The sequence below is a fragment of the Labrus mixtus genome, chromosome 10, assembly GCF_963584025.1.
Source record: "Labrus mixtus chromosome 10, fLabMix1.1, whole genome shotgun sequence".
Taxonomy (NCBI): Eukaryota; Metazoa; Chordata; class Actinopteri; order Labriformes; family Labridae; genus Labrus; species Labrus mixtus.
The window spans coordinates 999,334-1,015,639 of NC_083621.1; the positions used below are offsets into that span (position 1 = coordinate 999,334).

General features: G+C 44.4%; 1 protein-coding gene across 1 annotated transcript; it reads right to left on the reverse strand.

The window, feature by feature from the left end:
- Positions 1 to 3,722: 3,722 nt before the first annotated feature.
- Positions 3,723 to 6,358, reverse strand: LOC132981594 (uncharacterized). Its single transcript, XM_061047536.1, has 6 exons — positions 6,264 to 6,358; positions 5,802 to 6,137; positions 5,249 to 5,605; positions 5,011 to 5,133; positions 4,852 to 4,901; positions 3,723 to 4,420 (listed from the first exon to the last, which is right to left on the reverse strand). Exons 1-6 carry the CDS (start codon positions 6,304 to 6,306, stop codon positions 4,286 to 4,288), a joined length of 1,044 nt encoding a protein of 347 aa, XP_060903519.1. The 5' UTR covers positions 6,307 to 6,358; the 3' UTR covers positions 3,723 to 4,285.
- Positions 6,359 to 16,306: the final 9,948 nt, after the last annotated feature.

The window sequence follows — 16,306 nt, forward strand, 5'->3', positions numbered from 1 at the left end:
CTCGTATGAGAAGCTGCTTCTCCTTCATAGAACCATATAAAGTAGGAGGGAACAATCACAGAGCAATCTGATTGGCCCTTCATTATGAGGGTATTACTTTACAACCACAGTGGAAATTCTTTTGACCATCTTTCAAGCTAAAGCACAGGAAACAATAGCAACAGCACGCTTCTGTTTCAAGTTTTCATGGTGGGTTTCTGTACCTGCTGCTGAGCGGAAACACACTAACTACAGTTTTCTTCATTTGTTTCCCACTCTGTATAAAAGAAGCATTCATTTGAACACTGAAGTCAACCAGTTGTTTGTGAAAGCATCATTTTTGAAGCCAAAGTATTTGAACGAGGATGTCGACACACATTGTCTGGTTGAGCTGCACGTGCCCAGGAAAATCTCAGAATCTATTTGTCTGGTCTGTTCTTGCTGTCCCCCAAAACACTTGAAGACAAATGTTGTATCAAGACGCTTTACAGAGAGCAGGTAAAGACGTTACTCATTGTTATGTTACAATATAATATTAGGATAGACTACATCCCATAGTACATTTAGAGACAGTAGGTACCACGAGCAGGCCTGATAACTGAAGGCTTTACATCCCATAGTACATTTAGAGACTGTAGGTACCACGAGCAGGCCTGATAACTGAAGGCTCTACCTCCCATAGAACATTTAGAGACTGTAGGTACCACGAGCAGGCCTGATAACTGAAGGCTCTACCTCCCATAGAACATTTAGAGACTGTAGGTACCACGAGCAGGCCTGATTACTGAAGGCTCTACCTCCCATAGTACATTTAGAGACTGTAGGTACCACGAGCAGGCCTGATGACTGAAGGCTCTACCTCCCATAGTACATTTAGAGACTGTACCACGAGAATGCCTGATAACTGAAGGCTCTACCTCCCATAGTACATTTAGAGACTGTACCACGAGAATGCCTGATAACTGAAGGCTCTGCCTCCCATAGTACATTTAGAGACTGTACCACGAGCAGGACTGATAACTGAAGGCTCTACCTCCCATATTACATTTAGAGACTGTACCACGAGCAGGCCTGACAACAGAAGGCTCTACCTCCCATAGTACATTTAGAGACTGTAATTACCACGAGCAGGCCTCAAATCTGAAGGCTCTACCTCCCATAGTACATTTAGAGACCGTAGGTACCACGAGCAGGCCTGATGACTGAAGGCTCTACCTCCCATAGTACATTTAGAGACTGTACCACGAGCAGGCCTGATAACTGAAGGCTCTACCTCCCATAGTACATTTAGAGACTGTACCACGAGCAGGCCTGATAACTGAAGGCTCTACCTCCCATAGTACATTTAGAGACCGTAGGTACCACGAGCAGGCCTGATAACTGAAGGCTCTACCTCCCATAGTACATTTAGAGACTGTAGGTACCACGAGCAGGCCTGATAACTGAAGGCTCTACCTCCCATAGTACTTTTAGAGACTGTAGGTACCACGAGCAGGCCTGATAACTGAAGGCTCTACCTCCCATAGTACATTTAGAGACCGTAGGTACCACGAGCAGGCCTGATGACTGAAGGCTCTTCCTCCCATAGTACATTTAGAGACCGTAGGTACCACGAGCAGGCCTGATAACTGAAGGCTCTACCTCCCATAGTACATTTAGAGACTGTAGGTACCAGGAGCAAGCCTGATAACTGAAGGCTCTACCTCCCATAGTACATTTAGAGACTGTACAACGAGCAGGCCTGATAACTGAAGGCTCTACCTCCCATAGTACATTTAGAGACTGTAGGTACCACGAGCAGGCCTGATAACTGAAGGCTCTACCTCCCATAGTACATTTAGAGACTGTAGGTACCACGAGCAGGCCTGATAACCGAAGGCTCTACCTCCCATAGTACATTCAGAGTCCGTATTTAGACCTGCATTCTGGGAGCGTAATGTTCTTGAAGGGTAATACAGCATTATCAGCTCTTTAAGATAAGATTTTGCCTGATCAGAGCTTTGTAAGAGAGGAAAGGATTTTAAATTATCTTCTAGATTGTATAGGGAGCCAGTGCAGAGAAGCCAATACAGGAGAAATGTGATCCCTTTTGCTAGTTCTTTTCACTACAGCTGCAGCATTTTCTACTATTTGGAGAGTCTTCAGAGACTTACCAAGGTAGCTGTCTAGTGTGCAACCAGCCTCATTTTATGAAGCCATAAACTCCCACTACATATCTCTTGTTGAGGCCAAACAGAGCAGGTACAAACCAGTGAGCGATTAGCACCTCCCATCTGGCTGGTGAAAAACACAAGAAAAAACACTTCACATTGTTGCCTTTTCCTACACCTAAGTTGTTGTTGTGATACTATTTCTAATAAAAACAGTATTATAGCTCTCTCGCTTTAAAGAAGGTAATAGAAAAGTTAACTTGAACTTCCTGAGATTCAAACAGAGTGCAGCAACAGAAAAAAGCCTCTTTGTATTCACACCTCGATGTGAAGCCTAACCACAACAGCGCTCGAGTTTCCATGCATGACTTGGTCTTCAGCAGTGACTGTGAATGTGTGTTCATCTGTTTGTTTGTGTGTGTGGGCAAAAAGTTGACCACAGGCAGAACACCTAAAAGTTTTAATGCACTGTAAACTAACCACTAGCATGCAAGAAATATCTCCTAAACTCTTCTGCTCTCTCTCTCTCTCTTTCTCTCTCCCTTACTGTCAGTTAATTTATATGCACAGTTACATCAAGCTAGAGTTGCAGCTCAATAAAACATTTTTTTTAATTTACACTTGAGACATCATTGAGGGGCGAACTGGACGTTGGGGTGAAGCATGCTTGCGCAAAGTACAGATTGCCTAGTGTGAGTGCGCCCTCAAACCTGACTGATATGGGCTCATGATTTTGGTTCTGGAAAGAAAATCTTTAAACTAGTAATTTATTAAGAATTCTATATTGTTTGGCCTGTAATTATTGAGATTACCTTTGTCACCTCCCTTATGTAGGACCAGGTGAGGGGTTTGTGGAGCATGCTCAGAACGCTTAGTCCAGTTTGGGTCTGACTGAGGACGTAGGTCAAGCAGCAGCTTGACCTACGTCCTCAGTCAGTAAAATCAACTGCTGCTTGCCGGTTTTAGTCCTCATGGTTTCCTGTCCACAAAAAAGCAGGGAATGTGGCTGAACCCTAAACTTGCAATAAAATCACTCCACCAACTAGCAGCTCCATGTTGTTTCTTCGGGTTGAACCCGATTGGGCCCCATGTAGGAAAGCCTGGCCACTAGACGCTTGCCGTCAAGCCCTCCCCAGGTCTGGCTCCAGTGATGTGGCCCAGTCTCTCACTTCCGAGGTATCTGTGTTCCCCTTCTGTTGCTTCTTGGAGGTTTCTGAATCACTCTTTGTTTGGATCTCACCTGGGACCTATGTGCCTTAGGAGACCCTAACAGGGGATAATACCCCCCAACAACACAAATTCCAGGTTCACAGGGACATGCAAACCCCTTCACCACGATAAGGTGGCCATTCATTTGGGGCTCAGCAGGATTGTGGGCCGGACCGTCGTGGTGAAGAGGGAACTACGCTGGAAGATTAAACCTACGATTAACCGGTCGATCTTCGCTCCAACCCTCAGCTGTGGTCATGAACTTCGGGAAGGAGAAACCTTTCATCCAGTCAAAATGTGTTAAAGCAACACCTTTATTAAAAATGAATGAAATAGTCAAGAATATTATAAAAACTCTGCAGTAGAAGAAAAACAAGCCAGTCCTCGCGTCATACAGAGTTTATTAAAAACAAAAAAGCTTTAAAATAAGAAATGCAACATAAATCCTCAAACACATCTTTCCTTTAATACAATCATCTTTGCCTTTGAATCAACACAAAAATAAGTAAAAGTTAACATCTTTAAAACGACGCAGAAAAAAAGAGAAACAGTGGACCAGCTTCTCTCCCTCACAAGTGTTCCTGCAACCGCTTCAGAGACCACTCCACTATCAAGCAGAGGTAAGCTGCTCCACTGTTTGTCCCCACTACAGTGCACCTTGTGTTACTGAACATTACCCGACACACAGTCAGCACTCCAGCTGCCGTCCAGTTTTAGTGCACGACTGCAAATATTGTTTATCTTGCTAATACTCTACCTTTGGTGATAAAACCAATCTAACAATGATTGAACACAGATGAGTCAAAACATGTCAAATCATACACATTAAAAACATTACAAAGGTTATTCTCTTCTTATGGTCACATTGCTGTAAGATTTTACATTTCCCACAGTCTTTAAAAATATACATATCAAATATTCAATACGTCTTAAATGAGCACATCTTTTTAGCCAGTGGGAAAAGATCTGACCCCGGTGTAGATCGTCTCTTCTGTTGCTGCTTTGACTTTTCTCTTCTCTCTTTTATCTGTTCTCCTCTTAGAAAAAGTCGGTGCAGAATAAACCAATGAGTCCTCAGCACTCTGAGAAAACAACAAAAAATAGTTTGAAGTCAGTATGCTATTGATAAAGCTGTGCAGAGTATGTATCATGAATTTAGTTTCAACAGCAACATGAGGGCGAAACTTTTGACCTGCGAGAAAGTTTGCATGAGCGCTATAAACGACCAACGGTATAAACGGCCGCATAAACGACCAACGGTTAACGGGTGGACAACTTTCTCGCTGTGAATCAGTCAAAGTCTGCCGAAGTAGTTCTGACAAATAATGTTAGCATGCGTTGCTAACTCATCAGGGGACAGTAAGGTTATTCATACAACATCAGGTCATTATATGATAATGTCAGCTACCTGAGAAAAAATAGGATGAGCCTGCAGATATTTCTATAAACTTATAAAAAGGAAAACAATATTCCAACAAATGATTCTCGTTGAATCTTTTCTGAAGTATCTCACCTGCTGCCGTCGTCGATCTGCTGCAGGATGTGTTTGCAGATCTTCAGCAGCTGTGATATCAATTAAAAACAAAGATGTAAGTGTTTAATTTACACAAAGATATAAAGTTAATATTTGCTCAATACTTTTTTTTATTTATTGGAGATAATGTTCTGTTACCTTTGCTGGAATCACACGATTTAGTCTTGATGATATGAATCAGGAAAGCTATAATAATCAAGCTTATAGCCAAAGCAGCTGATAACAGATACAGAGCTATTACGGCCGTCCGATTGTCGGCTCCTGAAAACATATAAAAACATATTGTGTTAAGATGTTACACTAAAATCTTCCAGGTGGATTCAACTGTTTGAAATGAATATTAAAAAATTATTCATATCGAATGCTCTGCAGTTACCTTTGAAGTCAATCTTTGTCCTATTTCCAAACAATATCTCTCCACATGCGGCCACAGCACAGAAATAAGTCCCGGAGTCGGAGGAGTTGATGGTCTTTGAGAAGCTGTAGACACATTTCTGTGGAGAGTGAGCCTCAGGACTCTCCTCACATCCACCAGGTCTGTTTCCATGAGTGTAAATGACACTGGGATGATTTTCATCTGATCCGGCTCTGAACCAGAACACTCTGTGTTTCCCTGGACATGTGTTGTTTTCAGACTCAGAGAGAACAGAACACTGCAGAGTCATCAGGTCTCCTGCGTGGACTGGATTCTTTGAAATGTCTTGAACGACTGCGGTGATACTGGGCTCTGGTCCTGAATAAATTCAATACACGGTAAATACGCTTGATTTGTTGAAAATATTCAAAGTAGCTGAAGATTACAATTAAGAGAAAAACATCCTAGAAAGAATGGAAACATGTTATTTCCTTATTCAGGGGACATTTGGTTGACTAATGTCAAAAATGGTGTTGAGTATTGTGTTAAAGATGTTGAAGTGCATTTTATTTACCTTTAATCTGCAGAAATGTTCCTTTTAAAACTGTCATTTTAATACTCTCTCGTTTCACACAAAAGTAAAGTCCAGTGTCGCCGACTTTTACTCCATTAATAATCACCACAAACGTTCCAGGCTCTTTTCTTGCTGTGAATCGAGGCTTTTCTTCAACATCAACAAGGTGAGAATCAATGGTATTAGTTCCTCCCAAAACCTCAGGCAAATCTCCAGAAATGAGCCGGAGCCAGAATAATTGTGATAAAGACAAAGAAGCGTTACGAGGACACGTCAGAGTCACATCATCTCCAACACCAACAGTCTTTGTCTCAAAGTTCTCATAGATGTTGCATCCTGAAGAAAATAAATATATGTCAGTGTTTAACAACAGAGAAAGATCATGTATGCTCTGTACTAAAAATAAAACATATTAACCCTCAAAAGATCAGAATTAGACGAGAAGATTGGACATAAACTTACGACCAAGTGTGAGCGTCAGTAGAAAAACAAGAACAGACTTCATTTTCTCCTTCGTCCACTTAATACAGCTGTAAAATTAGCTCGTATGAGAAGCTGCTTCTCCTTCATAGAACCATATAAAGTAGGAGGGAACAATCACAGAGCAATCTGATTGGCCCCTCATCATGAGGGTATTACTTTACAACCACAGTGGAAATTCTTTTGACCATCTTTCAAGCTAAAGCACATGAAACAATAGCAACAGCAAGCTTCTGTTTCAAGTTTTCATGGTGGGTTTCTGTACCTGCTGCTGAGCGGAAACACACTAACTACAGTTTTCTTCATTTTTTTCCACTCTGTATAAAAGAAGCATTCATATGAACACTGAAGTCAACCAGTGGTTTGTGAAAGCATCATTTTTGAAGTAAAAGTATTTGGACGAGGATGTCGACACACATTGTCTGGTTGAGCTGCACGTGCCCAGGAAAATCTCAGAATCTATTTGTCTGGTCTGTTCTTGCTGTCCCCCAAAACACTTGAAGACAAATGTTGTATCAAGACGCTTTACAGAGAGCAGGTAAAGACGTTACTCATTGTTATGTTACAATATAATATTAGGATAGACTACATCCCATAGTACATTTAGAGACTGTAGGTACCACGAGCAGGCCTGATTACTGAAGGCTTTACATCCCATAGTACATTTAGAGACTGTAGGTACCACGAGCAGGCCTGATTACTGAAGGCTTTACATCCCATAGTACATTTAGAGACTGTAGGTACCACGAGCAGGCCTGATAACTGAAGGCTCTACCTCCCATAGAACATTTAGAGACATTAGATACCACGAGCAGGCCTGATAACTGAAGGCTCTACCTCCCATAGAACATTTAGAGACATTAGGTACCACGAGCAGGCCTGATAACTGAAGGCTCTACCTCCCATAGTACATTTAGAGACTGTAGGTACCACGAGCAGGCCTGATGACTGAAGGCTCTACATCCCATAGTACATTTAGAGACCGAAGGTACCACGAGCAGGCCTGATAACTGAAGGCTCTACATCCCAGAGTACATTTAGAGACTGTACCTAGAACAGGCCTGATAACTGAAGGCTCTACTTCCCATAGTACATTTGGAGACTGTAGGTACCACGAGCAGGCCTGATAACTGAAGGCTCTACTTCCCATGGTATATTTGGAGACTGTAGGTACCACGAGCATGCCAGATAACTGAAGGCTTTACCTACCACAGAACATTTAGAGACATTAGGTACCACGAGCAGGCCTGATAACTGAAGGCTCTACCTCCCATAGAACATTTAGAGACATTAGGTACCACGAGCAGGCCTGATAACTGAAGGCTCTACCTACCATAGAACATTTAGAGACATTAGGTACCATGAGCAGGCCTGATAACTGAAGGCTCTGCCTCCCATAGTACATTTAGAGACTGTAAGAACCAACAGCAGGCCTGGTAACAGAAGGCTCTACCTCCCATGGTACATGTAGAGACTGTAGGTACCACGAGCAGGCCTGATAACTGAAGGCTCTACATCCCAGAGTACATTTAGAGACTGTACCTATAGCAGGCCTGATAACTGAAGGCTCTACTTCCCATAGTACATTTGGAGACTGTAGGTACCACGAGCAGGCCTGATAACTGAAGGCTCTACTTCCCATGGTACATTTGGAGACTGTAGGTACCACGAGCAGGCCAGATAACAGAAGGCTCTACCTCCCATGGTACATTTAGAGACTGTAGGTACCACGAGCAGGCCTGATAACTGAAGGCTCTACCTCCCATAGAACATTTAGAGACATTAGGTACCATGAGCAGGCCTGATAACTGAAGGCTCTACCTACCATAGAACATTTAGAGACATTAGGTACCACGAGCAGGCCTGATAACTGAAGGCTCTACCTCCCATAGAACATTTAGAGACATTAGGTACCATGAGCAGGCCTGATAACTGAAGGCTCTGCCTCCCATAGTACATTTAGAGACTGTAAGAACCAACAGCAGGCCTGGTAACAGAAGGCTCTACCTCCCATGGTACATTTAGAGACTGTAGGAACGACCAACAGGCCAGGTAACAGAAGGCTCTACCTCCCATGGTACATTTAGAGACTGTAGGAACCACCAGCAGGCTTGATTACTGAAGGCTCTACCTCCCATGGTACATTTAGAGCCTGTAGTTACCATGAGCAGGCCTGATAACTGAAGGCTCTACCTACCATAGTACATTTAGAGACATTAGGTACCACGAGCAGGACTGATAACTGAAGGCTCTGCCTCCCATAGTACATTTAGAGACTGTAAGAACCAACAGCAGGCCTGGTAACAGAAGTCTCTACCTCCCATGGTACATTTAGAGACTGTAGGAACCACCAGCAGGCTTGATTACTGAAGGCTCTACCTCCCATGGTACATTTAGAGACTGTAGTTACCACGAGCAGGCCTCATAACTAAAGGCTCTAACTCCCATAGTACATTTAGAGACCGTAGGTACCACGAGCAGGCCTGATAACTGAAGGCTCTCCCTCCCATACAACATTTAGAGACATTAGGTACCACGAGCAGGCCAGATAACTGAAGGCTCTACATCCCAGAGTACATTTAGAGACTGTACCTAGAGCAGGCCTGATAACTGAAGGCTCTACTTCCCATGGTACATTTAGAGACATTAGGTACCACGAGCAGGCCTGATAACTGAAGGTTCTACCTCCCATAGTACATTTATAGACTGTACCATGAGCAGGACTTATAACGGAAGGCTCTACCTCCCATAGTACATTTAGAGCCTGTAGGTACCACCAACAGGCCAGATAACAGAAGGCTCTACCTCCCATAGTACATTTAGAGCCTGTAGGTACCACTAACAGGCCAGGTAACAGACGGCTCTACCTCCCATGGTACATTTAGAGACTGTAGGTACCACCAACAGGCCAGGTAACAGAAGGCTCTGCCTCCCATAGTACATTTAGAGACTGTAGGAATCACCAACAGGCCAGGTAACAGAAGGCTCTACCTCCCATGGTACATTTAGAGACTGTAGGAACCTCCTGCAGGCTTGATTACTGAAGGCTCTACCTCCCATGGTACATTTAGAGACTGTAGTTACCACGAGCAGGCCTCATAACTGAAGGCTCCACCTCCCATAGTACATTTAGAGACCGTAGGTACCACGAGCAGGCCTGATAACTGAAGGCTCTACCTCCCATAGTACATTTAGAGACTGTAGGTACCACGAGCAGGCCTGATAACTGAAGACTCTACCTCCCATAGTACATTTAGAGACTGTAGGTACCACGAGCAGGCCTGATAACTGAAGGCTCTAACTACCATAGAACATTTAGAGACATTAGGTACCACGAGCAGGCCTGATAACTGAAGGCTCTACTTCCCATGGTACATTTGGAGACTGTAGGTACCACGAGCAGGCCAGATAACAGAAGGCTCTACCTACCATAGAACATTTAGAGACATTAGGTACCACGAGCAGGCCTGATAACTGAAGGCTCTACCTCCCATAGAACATTTAGAGACATTAGGTACCATGAGCAGGCCTGATAACTGAAGGCTCTACCTACCATAGAACATTTAGAGACATTAGGTACCACGAGCAGGCCTGATAACTGAAGTCTCTACCTCCCATAGAACATTTAGAGACATTAGGTACCATGAGCAGGCCTGATAACTGAAGGCTCTGCCTCCCATAGTACATTTAGAGACTGTAAGAACCAACAGCAGGCCTGGTAACAGAAGGCTCTACCTCCCATGGTACATTTAGAGACTGTAGGAACGACCAATAGGCCAGGTAACAGAAGGCTCTACCTCCCATGGTACATTTAGAGACTGCAGGAACCACCAGCAGGCTTGATTACTGAAGGCTCTACCTCCCATGGTACATTTAGAGCCTGTAGTTACCATGAGCAGGCCTGATAACTGAAGGCTCTACCTACCATAGTACATTTAGAGACATTAGGTACCACGAGCAGGACTGATAACTGAAGGCTCTGCCTCCCATAGTACATTTAGAGACTGTAAGAACCAACAGCAGGCCTGGTAACAGAAGTCTCTACCTCCCATGGTACATTTAGAGACTGTAGGAACCACCAACAGGCCTGGTAACAGAAGGCTCTACCTCCCATGGTACATTTAGAGACTGTAGGAACCACCAGCAGGCTTGATTACTGAAGGCTCTACCTCCCATGGTACATTTAGAGACTGTAGTTACCACGAGCAGGCCTCATAACTAAAGGCTCTAACTCCCATAGTACATTTAGAGACCGTAGGTACCACGAGCAGGCCTGATAACTGAAGGCTCTACCTCCCATAATACATTTAAAGACTGTAGGTACCACGAGCAGGCCTGATAACTGAAGGCTCTACCTCCCATAGTACATTTAGAGACTGTAGGTACCACGAGCAGGCCTGATAACTGACGACTCTCCCTCCCATACAACATTTAGAGACATTAGGTACCACGAGCAGGCCAGATAACTGAAGGCTCTACATCCCAGAGTACATTTAGAGACTGTACCTAGAGCAGGCCTGATAACTGAAGGCTCTACTTCCCATGATACATTTAGAGACATTAGGTACCACGAGCAGGCCTGATAACTGAAGGTTCTACCTCCCATAGTACATTTATAGACTGTACCACGAGCAGGACTTATAACGGAAGGCTCTACCTCCCATAGTACATTTAGAGCCTGTAGGTACCACCAACAGGCCAGGTAACAGAAGGCTCTACCTCCCATAGTACATTTAGAGCCTGTAGGTACCACTAACAGGCCAGGTAACAGAAGGCTCTACCTCCCATGGTACATTTAGAGACTGTAGGTACCACCAACAGGCCTGATAACTGAAGACTCTACCTCCCATAGTACATTTAGAGACTGTAGGTACCACGAGCAGGCCTGATAACTGAAGGCTCTACCTCCCATAGTACATTTAGAGACTGTAGGTACCACGAGCAGGCCTGATAACTGAAGGCTCTACCTACCATAGAACATTTAGAGACATTAGGTAACACGAGCAGGCCTGATAACTGAAGGCTCTACCTCCCATAGTACATTTAGAGACTGTAGGTACCACGAGCAGGCCAGATAACTGAAGGTTCTACCTCCCACAGTACATTTAGAGACTGTACCACGAGCAGGACTGATAACTGAAGGCTCTACCTCCCACATTACATTTAGAGACTTTTGGTACCACGAGCATGGCTGATAACTGAAGGCTCTACCTCCCACAGCACATTTAGAGACTTTTGGTACCACGAGCAGGCCTGATAACAGAAGGCTCTACCTCCCATAGTACATTTAGAGACTGTAGGTACCACGAGCACACTGGATAACTGAAGGCTCTATCTCCCATTGTACATTTACAGACAGTAGGTACCACGAGCAGGCCTGGTAACAGAAGGCTCTACCTCCCATAGTACATTTAGAGACTTTAGGAACCACCAACAGGCCAGGTAAGAGAAGGCTGTACCTCCCATGGTACATTTAGAGACCGTAATTACAACGAGCAGGCCTGATAACTGAAGGCTCTAACTCCTGTAGTACATTTAGAGACTCTTCGTACCACGAGCATGGCTGATAACTGAAGGCTCTACCTCCCATAGTACATTTAGAGACCGTAGGTACCACGAGCAGGCCTGATAACTGAAGGCTCTACCTCCCATAGAACATTTAGAGACATTAGGTACCATGAGCAGGCCTGATAACTGAAGGCTCTACCTCCCATAGTACATTTAGAGACTGTAGGTACCACGAGCAGGCCTGATAACTGAAGACTCTACCTCCCATAGTACATTTAGAGACCGTAGGTACCACGAGCACGCCTGATAACTGAAGGCTCTACCTCCCATAGGACATTTAGAGACTATAGGTACCACGAGCAGGCCTGATAACTGAAGGCTCTACCTCCCATATTACATTTAGAGACTGTACCACGAGCAGGCCTGATAACTGAAGGCTCTACCTCCCATATTACATTTAGAGACTTTTGGTACCACGAGCATGGCTGATAACCGAAGGCTCTACCTCCCATAGTACATTTAGAGATCATAGGTAACACGAGCAGGCCTGATAACTGAAGGCTCTACCTCCCATAGTACATTTAGAGACTGTAGGTACCACGAGCAGGCCTGATAACTGAAGGCTCTACCTCCCATAGTACATTTAGAGACATTAGGTACCACGAGCAGGCCTGATAACTGAAGGTTCTACCTCCCACAGTACATTTAGAGACTGTACCACGAGCAGGCCTGATAACTGAAGGCTCTACCTCCCATATTTCATTTAGAGACTGTACCACGAGCAGTCCTGATAACTGAAGACTCTACCTCCCATATTACATTTAGAGACTGTACCACGAGCAGGCCTGATAACCAAAGGCTCTACCTCCCATAGAACATTTAGAGACATTAGGTACCATGAGCAGGCCTGATAACTGAAGGCTCTACCTCCCATAGTACATTTAGAGACTGTAGGTACCACGAGCAGGCCTGATAACTGAAGACTCTACCTCCCATAGTACATTTAGAGACCGTAGGTACCACGAGCACGCCTGATAACTGAAGGCTCTACCTCCCATAGGACATTTAGAGACTGTAGGTACCACGAGCAGGCCTGATAACTGAAGGCTCTACCTCCCATATTACATTTAGAGACTGTACCACGAGCAGGCCTGATAACTGAAGGCTCTACCTCCCATATTGCATTTAGAGACTTTTGGTACCACGAGCATGGCTGATAACCGAAGGCTCTACATCCCATAGTACATTTAGAGATCATAGGTAACACGAGCAGGCCTGATAACTGAAGGCTCTACCTCCCATAGTACATTTAGAGACTGTAGGTACCACGAGCAGGCCTGATAACTGAAGGCTCTACCTCCCATAGTACATTTAGAGACATTAGGTACCACGAGCAGGCCTGATAACTGAAGGTTCTACCTCCCACAGTACATTTAGAGACTGTACCACGAGCAGGCCTGATAACTGAAGGCTCTACCTCCCATATTTCATTTAGAGACTGTACCACGAGCAGGCCTGATAACTGAAGACTCTACCTCCCATATTACATTTAGAGACTGTACCACGAGCAGGCCTGATAACTGAAGGCTCTACCTCCCATAGTACATTTAGAGACTGTAAGTACCACGAGCAGGCCTGATAACTGAAGGCTCTACCTCCCATAGTACATTTAGAGACTGTAGGTACCACGAGCAGGCCTGATAACTGAAGGCTCTACCTCCCATAGTACATTTAGAGACATTAGGTACCACGAGCAGGCCAGATAACTGAAGGTTCTACCTCCCACAGTACATTTAGAGACTGTACCACGAGCAGGCCTGATAACTGAAGGCTCTACCTCCCATATTACATTTAGAGACTGTACCACGAGCAGGCCTGATAACTGAAGGCTCTACCTCCCATATTACATTTAGAGACTGTACCATGAGCAGGCCTGATAACTGAAGGTTCTACCTCCCACAGTACATTTAGAGACTGTACCACGAGCAGGCCTGATAACTGAAGGCTCTACCTCCCATATTACATTTAGAGACTGTACCACGAGCAGGCCTGATAACTGAAGGCTCTACCTCCCATATTACATTTAGAGACTGTACCATGAGCAGGCCTGATAACCGAAGGCTCTACCTCCCATAGTACATTTAGAGGTCATAGGTAACACGAGCAGGCCTGATAACTGAAGGCTCTACCTCCCATAGTACATTTAGAGACATTAGGTATCACGAGCAGGCCAGATAACTGAAGGTTCTACCTCCCACAGTACATTTAGAGACTGTACCACGAGCAGGCCTGATAACTGAAGGCTCTACCTCCCATATTACATTTAGAGACTGTACCACGAGCAGGCCTGATAACTGAAGGCTCTACCTCCCATATTACATTTAGAGACTGTACCACGAGCAGGCCTGATAACCGAAGGCTCTACCTCCCATAGTACATTTAGAGACTGTAGGTACCACGAGCAGGCCTGATAACTGAAGGCTCTACCTCCCATAGTACTTTTAGAGACTGTAGGTACCACGAGCAGGCCTGATAACTGAAGGCTCTACCTCCCATAGTACATTTAGAGACCGTAGGTACCACGAGCAGGCCTGATGACTGAAGGCTCTTCCTCCCATAGTACATTTAGAGACTGTAGGTACCACGAGCAGGCCTGATAACTAAAGGCTCTACCTCCCATAGTACATTCAGAGTCCTTACTTAGACCTGCATTCTGGGAGCGTAATGTTCTTGAAGGGTAATACAGCATTATCAGCTCTTTAAGATAAGATTTTGCCTGATCAGAGCTTTGTAAGAGAGGAAAGGATTTTAAATTATATTCTAGATTGTATAGGGAGCCAGTGCAGAGAAGCCAATAAAAGAGAAATGTGATCCCTTTTGCTAGTTCTTTTCACTACAGCTGCAGCATTTTCTACTATTTGGAGAGTCTTCAGAGACTTACCAAGGTAGCTGTCTAGTGTGCAACCAGCCTCATTTTATGAAGCCATAAACTCCCACTACATATCTCTTGTTGAGGCCAAACAGAGCAGGTACAAACCAGTGAGAGATTAGCACCTCCCCTCTTGCTGGTGAAAAATACAATAAAAAACACTTCACATTGTTGCCTTTTCCTATACCTAAGTTGTTGTTGTGATACTATTTCTAATAAAAACAGTATTATAGCTCTCTCGCTTTAAAGAAGGTAATAGAAAAGTTAACTTGAACTTCCTGAGGTTCAAACAGAGTGCAGCAACAGAAAAAAGCCTCTTTGTATTCACACCTCGATGTGAAGCCTAACCACAACAGCGCTCGAGTTTCCATGCATGACTTAGTCTTCAGCAGTGACTGTGAATGTGTGTTCATCTGTTTGTTTGTGTGTGTGGGCAAAAAGTTGACCACAGGCAGAACACCTAAAAGTTTTAATGCACTGTAAACTAACCACTAGCATGCAAGAAATATCTCCTAAACTCTTCTGCTCTCTCTCTCTCTCTTTCTCTCTCCCTTACTGTCAGTTAATTTATATGCACAGTTACATCAAGCTAGAGTTGCAGCTCAATAAAACCTTTTTTTAAATTTACACTTGAGACATCATTGAGGGGCGAACTGGACGTTAGGGGTGAAGCATGCTTGAGCAAAGTACAGATTGCCTAGTGTGAGTGCGCCCTCAAACCTGACTGATATGGGCTCATGATTTTGCTTCTGGAAAGAAAATCTTTAAACTAGTAATTTATTAAGAATTCTATATTGTTTGGCCTGTAATTATTGAGATTACCCTTGTCACCTCCCTTATGTAGGACCAGGTGAGGGGTTTGTGGAGCATGCTCAAAACGCCTAGTCCAGTTTGGGTCTGACTGAGGTAGGACGTAGGTCAACCAGCAGTAAAATCAACTGCTGCTTGCCGGTTTTAGTCCTCATGGTTTCCTGTCCACAGAAAAGCAGGGAATGTGGCAGAACCCTAAACTTGCAATAAAATCACTCCGCCAACTAGCAACTCCATGTTGTTTCTTCGGGTTGAACCCGATTGGGCCCCATGTAGGAAAGCCTGGCCACTAGACGCTTGCCGTCAAGGCCTCCCCAGGTCTGGCTCCAGTGAGGTGGCCCAGTCTCTCACTTCCGAGGTATCTGTGTTCCCCTTCTGTTGCTTCTTGGAGGTTTCTGAATCACTCTTTGTTTGGATCTCACCTGGGACCTATGTGCCTTAGGAGACCCTAACAGGGGATAATACCCCCCAACAACACAAATTCCAGTTTCACAGGGACATGCAAACCCCTTCACCACGATAAGGTGGCCATTCATTTGGGGCTCAGCAGGATTGTGGGCCGGACCGTCGTGGTGAAGAGGGAACTACGCTGGAAGATTAAACCTACGATTAACCGGTCGATCTTCGCTCCAACCCTCAGCTGTGGTCATGAACTTCGGGAAGGAGAAACCTTTCATCCAGTCAAAATGTGTTAAAGCAACACCTTTATTAAAAATGAATGAAATAGTCAAGAATATTATAAAAACTCTGCAGTAGAAGAAGAAAAACAAGCCAGTCC